Raw genomic sequence first — 12409 nt, forward strand, 5'->3', positions numbered from 1 at the left:
CTTTTATGACTCTTGACTAAGGGTAGGGTACAGAGGCAATCAAGTAATGATCCTCAACCAGACCAGTTCAATATATATGCATGTAACTACCAACTGTTTTATTAATGGAACCAATATTCGATGACAATTTGCCACTAAACTAGACCCAACACCTTAATTTGCCTGATTGGCCCTCCAAAAAACAAATCTTCCCACCAATACATGTACGTGGTTGTGATATATAGCCAACTATACAACGTTATACATATGTGTGGTTTTCTATATATTTCTTAAAATTGATTATATAAATTTATTAATGATATAATATTTTTTAACAAACCACATGTATCATTCGCATAGAAGAGGATCCACCTATTTAATGTATTTATATACTTAGAATTCGAACTCAAGTATTTGATGATCGTTAATTAACGTTTATAGTGGAACTTCTTAATTAATTAATAGCGACTTGCTGATGATACGCAATGGAATTTGCTTGACAAATCCAAATTGAAAATGAGAAGGGACAATGTCAATTGTCTGATGGAAACACCCATGCCCCATCACAAAACAATTTCACGCTCCAGCCCTTCATAAAGAAACCGACTTTTTTAATGTTTTCAAGATACTTTGTTAGGTGTTTTACTTTCAGATCAATCCATCACTTCATGATTTTCGTTTTTTTGGTTTCATATAAATTAACTCTTTCAATAATATGTTTATATATGTGTGTGTGTGGTGTTGTGGCATATTAAAGGTAAGTACGTAGAAGGGTTACGTTGTGGCGCACGGGTGATCCGTTTAATCTATATGATCATAATTCGCAGTCAATTAAATTCCGGCGGCTACATAATTCGCAGATTAAACGTGTTTGTGCTAAGCCTGTGGCCATGCGGATTAGCAAATTGATCAACGAACCTTTACTTGCAGAGAGATATGTTTATATTGAATAAGAATTTTTCTTATCAGAAAAAGAGAAATAGATTTATGTAAATATAAATTATTAGATTTTATTTATACAGTCAAAATTGATAAAATGTACATGACAATTTTATGCGGTAATGTGTCCACTGATTAATAACGTATGACTCATTAATAATTTTTTATCTCTCATAATAAGAAGAATTCTTATGTGATATATAACTTAATTTGAAAAAGGAAAAAAAAACTCACTACATGTACACTAGATGAAAAAAGAAAATGATATGTTGCTTAACGTGTTTTGCTCTTAATTGGCCACTTAGTGCTTGTCGATAGAATAAAAATGTTTGAGAGAGGATGAGAAACTCAAAACTGAAGTAAAAAAAACACACACACACACACATTATTTGATATCATTTCAGATAGCTTCCTATGTGTCCACATCTATACATTTTTAACAGATAAAATTATTATTTTATGTATTTTGAGTTTTGACTAGTCATAGTATAGAAAGAAAAAAAAAAGTATACCATTACTAACCTAACTTTAATTTTGTTAAACCTGAAAGCAAAGTGTACATCAACACAAGGGATGTAAGAATAAGGGTTGTGTATCAGTAAAAGGGGAGGCAAGACAGGAATTTATATATAAGGGAGCAGATAAAGTCATGCTACTTTTTTAACATAAGTAAATGTTTTTTAATCCCAACGTTGATATATACCTGTAAAATAATCTAATGTTAAGATTCATTTATAGGAGTAGAGCAGTTACGACACACGCGCTTTATAATTATATGAGCTTATATTAATTACGGCTGTATCATTGTTTCTGAGTTCTGACTCGGTTAGGACAGAGCCAGTAGTAGTACTGGGGCGGGTGAGTTAATTCATACACTTCATGTGCCCGGACCAAATATCTAAGACAGTTTGGTGGAAGGATTTATAGGCACATTTAAACGAGACAAAAGCTACTAATTAATCATGTTTTCTTTGTATAAATCTGTCTAATAAGCAATTAATTGAATGATTACGTAACCTATATAGTGAGACAATTTTGAGCTAATTTGAATAAGAATTTTTTTTTATATATTATTATTTTTAGGAAAAGATTAACCAATGTCCTATATGTCCTTAAGAATTTGTTTAAAAAACTAAAATTGCGTTATTTACAATTTTTTTATGTTTTCTTATTATTTTCGATCATAGTAAATATTTTTTTATAATATTTTAGTCAATATTAGAAGACACTGATTAGCCATAACTTTTTTTAAAGTCTTCACTTCACTATGACCAACAGCTTACCCACAGCCCATCTCATGGGTCATAATTGCTCTATATGATTGTTTTTTCTCTTCTTATATGAAATGGCTCGCATTAGATTCCACTCACACCATTTTGCCTGTTTTGTCTGAGAAGCCACTTTGGTTTCTTTGCCTTTCTCAATACATTTTATTTTCCAATGGAGGTAGGAAGTGTTCTTAACTTTCTTGAGGACAAGACCATTTTAATTGTTGGAGCCACTGGCTTTCTCGCCAAAAGTATGCTCTCTCTCTCTCTCCTTCCTTCAACGTGCACTTTTTTTGCTATATTGGTGATCTCTTTGGTTTATGTTTCACAGTTTTTCTGGAGAAGATATTGAGGGTTCAACCAAATGTTAAGAAGCTTTTTCTTCTTTTAAGAGCTTCGGATGCCAAATCAGCTAATTATCGCTTGCAAAATGAGGTAAATGCACAAATATCAGAGTAATTAACATGGATAAACACTTTTATTTATCAAATACTTTATTATATTTAATCACTTTCTTTTATCTATTTCCCTACTATATCATATCAATTCTTATTATTATATCTATATTTTTCTCTTTTCTCACTCTACGTATTAATTAATATATATCCAAGTATCAGAAGATTATCTTTTTCAAATGAATAATGATATATAAACGCTCTTATATATCAGATTATATAACATGTTGCATTATTTACCCTTTTATATTATCATACATATAATTTCGTCATTAACTGCACATGAAAGTCAATCATACACTTTTTCATATACTCGTTTGGAGCGAAAGATGTCATGCATAAGGGTAAATTGTAGACGTAAATGCACAAATATATGATTATTATTATGGTGATGACGGTATGACGATGATTAAATTTCTGCATGGTGCTGTAAAGTCAATGCCGTTAAGCCCATTCTCTGCATTTTCGATCTTTCGCTTTCTCATATATATTCGTTTGGTGAGAAAAATATCGTGAATAAATTAGCAGTTTATACTTATCTCTAGCTTGGATTCATTTCCCCCCGCATCACATAGTTTATAGGAATTACGGGGAGTTAAAGTGTCGTTTTTTGAACTGCTTACTTTGGAGCAAAATAATTATTTCAGATCCTATTGTAGCAGGGTGCAATTCACACCATCGATCCAAAAGCATGAATAGAGAAATTAATACTAGTAATTTAACATACTATTTATCATCAGTTCGTTATTTAAAAATAAATTAATTGTTTTGTTAACATGTCCCATTTTAAAAATGTGTTGATAATTTAGAAAATAAAATAATAAGCAAGAGTGTGTTAAAAATTATTTTAAAAAAATAGATTGATAGTATTCTTCATCATAACATTTCTATGAGTTGTGACCTTTTTCCAATCTATTACTCCTGCCCGCATTTATGACTATACTTAAGCATGATATTAAGGACTTCAGTGTTAATAAGTGAACACTGAACACAGATTAATTTTCTCACCATACATGTCATTTAACTAAACTTGTGGCTAATACGTGCTTAATATATATGTTTGGCATTTAGATCATAGCGAAGGACTTATTTATTGTGCTAAAGGAGAAATTGGGTGCAAATTTTAAGTCCTTTATTTCGGAAAAAGTGACTCTGGTGCCGGGGGACATTTCTTACGAGGACTTGGGCCTGAAGGATTCCATTCTAAGGGAAGAGATTTGCAACCAGACAGATGTTATTGTCAATTTGGCAGCAACAACTAACTTTGATGAAAGGTACGAGCTTTTGTATCATAACACTTTTTTTCTTTCACTAATTTAATGAGTTTAATAAATATGCACCGTAAATATAAAATAAATATATATATTATTATTAATATGATTTTAAAGATATTTATTATAGAAATTAATAAACTTGTCAAACATATTGATATGTAATTAAATGACATACAACAACATTAAATTGTTTTATATTGTCTACACATATAATCTATTTTCTCAAGTGATAGGGATTTTCTTTATTTGAATTCTCTCCATTGAAAATTAAATGCAGGTACGATATAGCGTTGGGTCTAAATATTTTTGGAGTTAAGCATGTGATGAACTTTGCTAAACAATGTACCAAACTCAAAGTTGTTCTTCATGTATCAACAGGTAATTAAGTAGTGTTAATTAATTATGTCAACGTCAATCGATCTCGTAGTAAAAAAACGTGTCTCACAGTGATGTTACGCTTCCATTTCAGCTTATGTATGTGGTGAGAGAGGTGGACTAATACTAGAGGAACCTTATAACTTTGGTGATTCACTAAATGGAGTGTCTGGACTAGACATCGATGCAGAAAGGACAATAGTGTGTGACAAATTGGATGAACTACGAGAGCAAGGGGCCACAGAGCGTGAAATTAAAATAGCTATGAAGAACCTCGGTATTAGCAGGTTTGTGATGAAAATCTACATGCATGCTACATTTCCTTCATTAAAATCTCTACTAATTAATTAATATACCTGAGCTAAGATATGGTGGTTGGTTCATTTGGGGATCATTATATTGTAATTAGTTATTACTCATCACAATTCATCATAACATTCTGCAGAAAGCTAACCAAGTTTCTTTTTAATACATATATTAGCTTTAATTAAGAGTAAATACCCAATTCTTTCCTCAAAACATTAATTAATGATAGACATATATATGTAAGTCCTTGAAAAAAAATGTAAAAATCTTACTTTAGTCCATAAAAATCGTAAATATCTGTCATATTGATCATTTTTAGAAACTAATGTATCCTGTGTGCTTAACGACTAACGGCATTTTTATCTCTGCAAGACTGCAACTAAAGAAAAGTTGCATAATTTTCTCATTTCAAAATATGAGTCTCATTTTTTTGACATATAACAATGTTTATTTGTTTAAAGTATCTTTTTTTTTAATATGAGTCTCATTGCAACTAAATCTTACTTTTTTTAATATTGAAACTCACTATGTAACAAATATTTATTTTTAAGCAACTCTCACTTATAATATAACTTATAAAGAATAAATTTTATCGAAAGAAAAAACTTATAAAGAATAAATTAGTTATTAACGTTTCCTATGCTAAATTTTTCCAAAGACAGAGATTTGTATGTTTTTAATTAATGTTCTGAACGATTAGTACGTGGTCCAGCCGCGTGATGTTGCTTTTCAACCTCAGCTTAGCTTTAATTAGTGGTCCATCAGTTATAAACACGGTATTACATTTTTAGGGGGAAATAATGGTTTTTTTTGTTTAAATATCTTTTTCACTTTCAAAGTATTTTTTTACTGTTCAAGAGATTATCTAAATATCTTAAGGATGAACAAACAAAATAAACATATTTGGTAAGAACTAAAATGAAAAAAAATAGAAAAAAAAAACGAAAAACATTAAATTACATAAAAAAATACATTTAAACCTTTTTATTATACAAGTGAAAAATTGGAAAATAAGAAATAGAAGTAGAAGATGTAATAGGATGTAACGTGATGAAAGAAAGAGGTAGAGAATAAAGATGCAACCGTATTGATTAACAGTATCATTGTTGAAAAAATCTTCTGAGCATGCAGGGTCCAGCTTACTAACATCCACAGCATGTGCACGATAATTTATAAAAATATACGTAATAAGGGAAAAATTATAATTTCCGGTTTATCAAACATGATTTTATTTGGGTCATTTCTATGTACAAGTGATTATAGGACCCATACACAAACATGTGGGTCTCTATTTTGTACAAATTGACGTGAATAAGTCAGGGTATCCTGCTACCATATGTATACATTTAACTATTAATTCCAAAGTACGTGTCACCCCCTAAATATAGAAGGTTCTGGGACCAAATGAAAGAAGCAATATCGACCTTTATTTCCCAATTCTACAAAGATATGTGCAATGCCTTGTCTTTAATTGGTAGATGGATACTAAACAATAACCACAAGTGTTGGAGTAAAATGTGAAACATCATGATCCATGATGGACTAGAAGCCATTGACTCATTTGAGCTTCTTGTTCAAGCTCAAAATTAATTGTGCCTCGATCGGCTATAATTTATATCATATTTAAATTTTCAAGTTATAATCTTGACCATCCATCTAAATATGATGAACTTTTTATAATAATAATAATTCATGGGCTTGTATGGTGGTCCTTCTAGAGAATGGAAACCATGTCCTATATAAGACATTAAAGTATTAAAACAGTTAGGCATTTTATTGATGAATTAAAAAACTAAAATACAATAATAATTAATTAAGAAGCTAAAAGGCATTATGACATTCATGATATATAATGATTTCTTTTTCTGACAGATCGAGTATAGATTTCTATAATACTAGTATTATTTATTTTATGAGAGATGATTGCACTGTAGGAAATTATAATGAGAAATAGATTAATTATGTTTGGTATCTCTTATGATCAGGGCAAAGGTGTATGGATGGCCAAACACATACGTATTTACGAAGGCAGTAGGAGAGATGCTTGTGGAGCAATTAAAAGGAAGACTATCCGTTGTTATTATGCGTCCGACCATCGTTACAAGCACTTTAAGAGAACCTTTCCCTGGTTGGGTTGAGGGTGTAAGGTACTAAATCAATATTTTAGTTTTTCATTTCCCAATTATTAAATATTGAGTGTCTCTGTTAATGGCCGAGTTGATTTTTTAGTTAAAAATAAATAAAATCAGTGTTTGAAACTTCAAATCCAAAGTAATACTGACCAACTGATATACCGTACAATTCAATAAAAATAAGTCACAACTGGATCTACTTTTGATTGTGCAATATTTTGTTCATTAATTACTCCACATTTTTTCATTTTCATATTATTGTGGTCCAACCATTATCAATTACTCAAGCATCTACTTGCATTTAATATGTAAATTTAAAACACCACACCAACCTTCACTTCATCCCAAAAACTTGAGTAATAAAGTGAACCAGATGGTCCAACTTTATAGATGATTTCCGCACTTACTTACCACTAAATCAATTTCTTTCTTGGTCAATTAATTACTTAATTAGCCACTATAAAACAAAGGTTAAGAAAATGATTACCAACATAGTGATATGAAAGATGAAAGATTTTCCCTTTATGTTTGTTACAGAACCATTGACAGTTTAGCCGTTACTTATGGGAAAGGAAAATTAACATGCTTCCTTGGAAATATCAACGGAGTTGTGGATGCGGTGAGTTACTGCATTGCATGATTGACTTGTTCTGATTATTAATTTCTCCATCTCTTATCTTATCTGATCTCAATACCATCAATTTAATTAATGAGCAGGTACCAGCTGACATGGTGGTGAATGCAATGCTAGTGGCCATGGTGGCTCATGCAAATCAACCTAGTGATATCATCTATCATGTGGGTTCCTCTCTTAGAAATCCACTCACATACTTAAATCTCCAAGACTATGGATTAAAATATTTCACGGCAAAACCATGGATAAACAAGGATGGAACACCGGTCAAGGTTGGCAGAGTAACTGTATTGACTGACATGGATAGCTTCCAGAGATATATGTTCATTCGTTACCTGCTTCCATTAAAGGTTAATTCGCTTATCTAGTTTATCTTCCCTGATTAGTCATCATCAATTCATCAGTCAGAACTAAGAAATGTAACATAATATACCGCTCGCATGTTTCATCCATCCATCATTACTGTGAGCTTTTACACGGTTATTCAATCACACATTGTTTAAAATGATTTTTAATTGATTAATAGTACCAAATTTTACTGCAACAATGCATAAAAATTAAACTCTTTAGAATAATCAGTTCATGACATGGTTGTTTAAGCTTCATATAGTTTTCAAGTAACAGCTTAAGCTTTTATCATGATTGGTTCATGACAATCATTACTTCCATTTAACTACAAATTCTTAACAAGGATGATGACAATAGAATGATTTCTGATGGTTAACACTAGTTTTTCGAATTCTGAAAATTAAACTCTTTGGGATAATTAGTTCATGACATGGTATTTTAAGCTTCATGCATGTTGTTTTCAACTAACAGCTTGAGTTTTTGACATGATTGGTTCATGACAATCATCACTACCATATACTATCTCTGTTCCTTATTATAAGAAACAAGTTATAGTGCTAAAAAGTTGTTGACAAATACACTATAATTTGTTTCTTATAAAAAAGAACAGAGGTAGTAACTTCAAATTCTTAACAAAGCCAAATTTTCCATTTAATAGGGACTTGAGCTGGCCAATACTGCACTTTGCCAGTATTTTCGGGGAACTTATCTTGAGCTCCACAGGAAGATCCAGGTTGTGATGCGGATGGTTGAACTTTACAGGCCTTACATGTTCTTCAATGGCGTGTAAGTGTTGTAAACTATAATAGTGACTTTACATGCTTCGGTTTCAATGCACTTTATTTCAATAATTTAATCTAGCTAGCATGTTAGTCACATAGTTACATACACATGCAGCATTAACATATATATATATATATACATATTACTTATAGGCTTTATGAGGTATAAACTGAGACAGAGAATGTTATGCACACAGATTTGATGATATAAACACAGAGAAGTTGCGAATAGCAGCAAAACAAAGTGGAACAGAGACAGATTTGTTTTACTTTGATACGAAAGAGGTTAATTGGGAGGATTACTTTATGAAGACCCATCTCCCCGGTATTGTCAAGCACGTTTTCAAGTGATGATAAATGCTATACTTTTAAGTGATTTGTGAAACTAGTAACTCTATTAATATCTTGTTTAGATAAACTGAAAGGAAAATAAGAAAGTAAAATGAATTGAGTTTCTCCTTTAAGCATTTTAGCTTTTGAAAAAGGTTAAATGAGAGAAGTTTTATAAAAGCTAAATATCTAAATTGATTTCAGCTTATAGAAGAAACCAGTCAATTCATCTTACCTTCTGCCTTCTCCCTTCTCCTATTATCCAAACGGGCTTGAGTTCAAATTTGTGCAGTATGCATTACAGTAGCTAGTGATGTTCTTTATTTCTCAACATCAGTGGAATTGGTATTGGCTAGCTGCTAATTAAGTTTGATAAAGTGTACCAAATATCATATATTTTAATTTGCTTTCTTTTGCAAACAACTTTGGGTTGTTTTCGTTCCTTTTTGGTCCCTTCAGTTCTTTTGTGTTTAACGTGGGAAAGAGGAGCATTTATTTTAATATCATTATCTACGTTTTACCAAAACAACATTAATAGGAACCAATGTTCATTAACACGTTACGACAAATAATAAAGACGTCATTTATATTTTCACAAAACTGATGCCAACCGCAATGTGTGGTTAAATTAAATGCGTAACGAATTCTCTGATCACCTTGTCTACTCGGAAGAGAATGCTTTTATGTATATGGAGGTGAAGACACATTATTAGTTTTGCATCCCATCTTTAACTACAAAAACCCTTCAAGAGGGTAAGGATTAAACTCTAATAACCACTTGATAATAGGAATTCTAATACAATATCATGAACTAACTATTCTATGAAGTTATTAGGTAAAGATGTTCAGTGATTTTAAATTGCATCTCTAACGTTCTCCACACGCATTCAATAGAAGGTAAAAAGGACAAATAAAGATGGTTGCAATCAAGTTGGAGGGTCAGTGACTCTTAAATTATGAATGAACTCCCATCGCGCTCATACAATGCAAATTTGCATGTGAACCAAGCACATTATCAAAATCTTGTTAAAATTCTATATAACTATATATGGATTGAGTTCAATTGGTTCAATCTTTTGGATGATACAATTTCCATGCTTGATACACATTGATCAATAATTATATGGCAGAAGGGTTGATCGTTGATGTACCAAGTGAAAATCATAATATATATATATATGATTCGCATCTTCTGAAAGAGTCAGCGAAGTTTTGGCTTTAACAGTGCTACGCTCCCACCTTCAACGAAACATGCAAAAGTTATCCCTATCCCTATGCTACACCTGATTCACCAGCATAGATGACGAGATGTTCCTGTTCACTATGTTTCGCCAGTTTAAATGGCGAAATTCACGTTGTTTCGTCATCTTAAAAAGCAAAATGATTGTAGAAACAAACCCCTCAGAATAAGTATCAAAACAGATATTTTTAAGTAATTAGTTTGTAAAAAGAACCCCTGATGTCAATTTGCCCACTATTGTGCAATGAAGTGGAGGTCAACTGGTCAAATAAATGTTGTGTGGGGTGTGCATGACTACCATTAGATTTGAACGTTGCATGTATCACAATGGATGCGCTTGTGCATGTGGTATCCTAATGAATGACAGGGCCCTGTACTCCAAAAACTGTGGATTGAATTGATAAAACTGCAAATTAAATGTGAGGAAACAGGGCATAAATAATTGAAAATTGTTAGTATCACCCAATATCTTTTTATTCACACGTGTCAGTTGTTAATTTGTTAATAGAAGATATTCAGAGGCATGGCATTTCTTCTTTTCAATTACACTAAATTAACCTTATAATTCCTATGTATTGGAAAGCACACGATCTGAACCAATAAATAATAAAATCTAAAATCCCCACCCATAATTGTTAGTCAGGCCTTGAATTTTCATTCAATATATTTAAAAGAAAAGTTAATCGTTTTCACTTTTAAAAAATTTAGTTCAACATTTTGTAATTTAAAAAAAAAAAAAACTTTTCCTCAAAGAAAAAAAAAATTAAAACATTTTGCTTGAAAGAAAAGGCAAACAAACATATATAGTTGTGATTTGCCGATGAATTTTAATTTAAGATTGATTGTCTGCTTTTAAAATAAAATAAAAGATGGGTGACCAAGAAGTTTATTAGAAGAGCCAAGTCCAATCGAGCGTTAAAAGCTACAGACTGTCAAAGCCGGCAAGCTCAAATAAATAACTTGTTTGGTTTGACATATTTATTTATTTTTACTGAAAGCTTTGCGTTTTTAAGTTGGGCATCATCAATATGTCATTTAATATGTTAGTAAAAAACTTCTTTGAGTAAGTAAATTAATGTTAACTAATAATCGTTTTCATCTATAAAATAATTCGCCGCGCGGATCGCACGGCAATATACTCTAGTTTATAAGAAAGGATAACCTTAGTAGTTTTTTTTTCCAAGATAATCTTAGTAGTTTAAATAAAGATTACTACAAGAAAAGCTTTGTTTAGCTGCGAGAAATTAGTGTCGGCTTTGAAACAGTTACTACTAGCATCGCCTTAGTGTGCGTTTGATTGATACTGCATGTTTCTCCAATCATAATTAATACCCATAATATCCTAAAGTTAGTGTCAATATTAGTGATGGCTAAGCTGACGCTATTTCTTCATTTGGGCGTACAATATTCAAATATGAAATTTTACAATATTCAACCCTCTTGTTGTGGATTATCATCACACTAAAAAAATATAGAAATACTTAGTAAAATATGAATTTATGGTATAATCTCACGAGAAAGAAGGTCTCTTTCCTGTTGCCCTATGCCAAATATATATCAAGTGAAACACGTTTCTTGCGTATCAATATCAAGTGAAAATTATGAGTAGGTATATATCCTCTACGTTTCTTTTAAAGATGTATCTTTGAGTAGGAAGTAAAACGAAACTTCTCCAGCGGGCGACAATTCCATTAAAAAAACCAATAAGCAACAATCAATTCATGAAGCTTGTTGAAGATTTTTCGTATTTAAAGAAATAAGTGACTATTGGAACATTAATTGATAATATTAATCGTATTACTTGCTGTCTTGGTCATTTTTTTCTCAATGAAATTATAGTAAAATTTTAACTTAAACAACATTTTATTTTTTTAAATAAAAAAACAGAAATCTTTTAGTTTTGATTCTTATTATTTTTTTATCGGTTAAGTGTATAATAATGATGATATCATTATGACATCAATATTGCATCGCCTATCACGTCATAAAATGTCAAGTTAACAAATGATATGTTCTCAAAAGTGTTATAATGATATCATCAAAGATAAAAAAAAAATACATTTGTAAAGACTAAAAAAATAAAATAAAAAATAACATATTTAAAATAATTAAAATCAAAAACTGACATACTTACAGAGATTAACATTTCATCAGTCAATGATTCATAATATGTTCAAAATAATGTGCTAGTAACGTTTCACTTTGAAGAAAATAGCATTCTTCTCAACCATGGAATCTAAAAAAACAAAGTAAATTACATTGATTCTATGGCGTTATCTATCACTGTCATTTCTTTCTTTTTGTTTACTACCCGGATGCCCCTTGAAATCCCCCAACCGTTAAGCTT

At 31.0% G+C, this 12409-nt stretch overlaps 1 protein-coding gene across 1 annotated transcript; it reads left to right on the forward strand.

Annotated features, from left to right (window-relative positions):
• The first annotated feature begins 2213 nt into the window (after window positions 1-2213).
• LOC114374530 (alcohol-forming fatty acyl-CoA reductase-like) lies at window positions 2214-9245 on the forward strand. Its single transcript, XM_028332186.1, has 10 exons — window positions 2214-2437; window positions 2518-2621; window positions 3713-3915; window positions 4193-4293; window positions 4385-4577; window positions 6582-6743; window positions 7266-7347; window positions 7446-7712; window positions 8369-8496; window positions 8690-9245. Exons 1-10 carry the CDS (start codon window positions 2359-2361, stop codon window positions 8841-8843), a joined length of 1473 nt encoding a protein of 490 aa, XP_028187987.1. The 5' UTR covers window positions 2214-2358; the 3' UTR covers window positions 8844-9245.
• The last annotated feature ends 3164 nt before the right edge of the window (window positions 9246-12409 follow it).

Source organism: Glycine soja, chromosome 11 (assembly GCF_004193775.1).
Source record: "Glycine soja cultivar W05 chromosome 11, ASM419377v2, whole genome shotgun sequence".
Taxonomy (NCBI): domain Eukaryota; kingdom Viridiplantae; phylum Streptophyta; class Magnoliopsida; order Fabales; family Fabaceae; genus Glycine; species Glycine soja.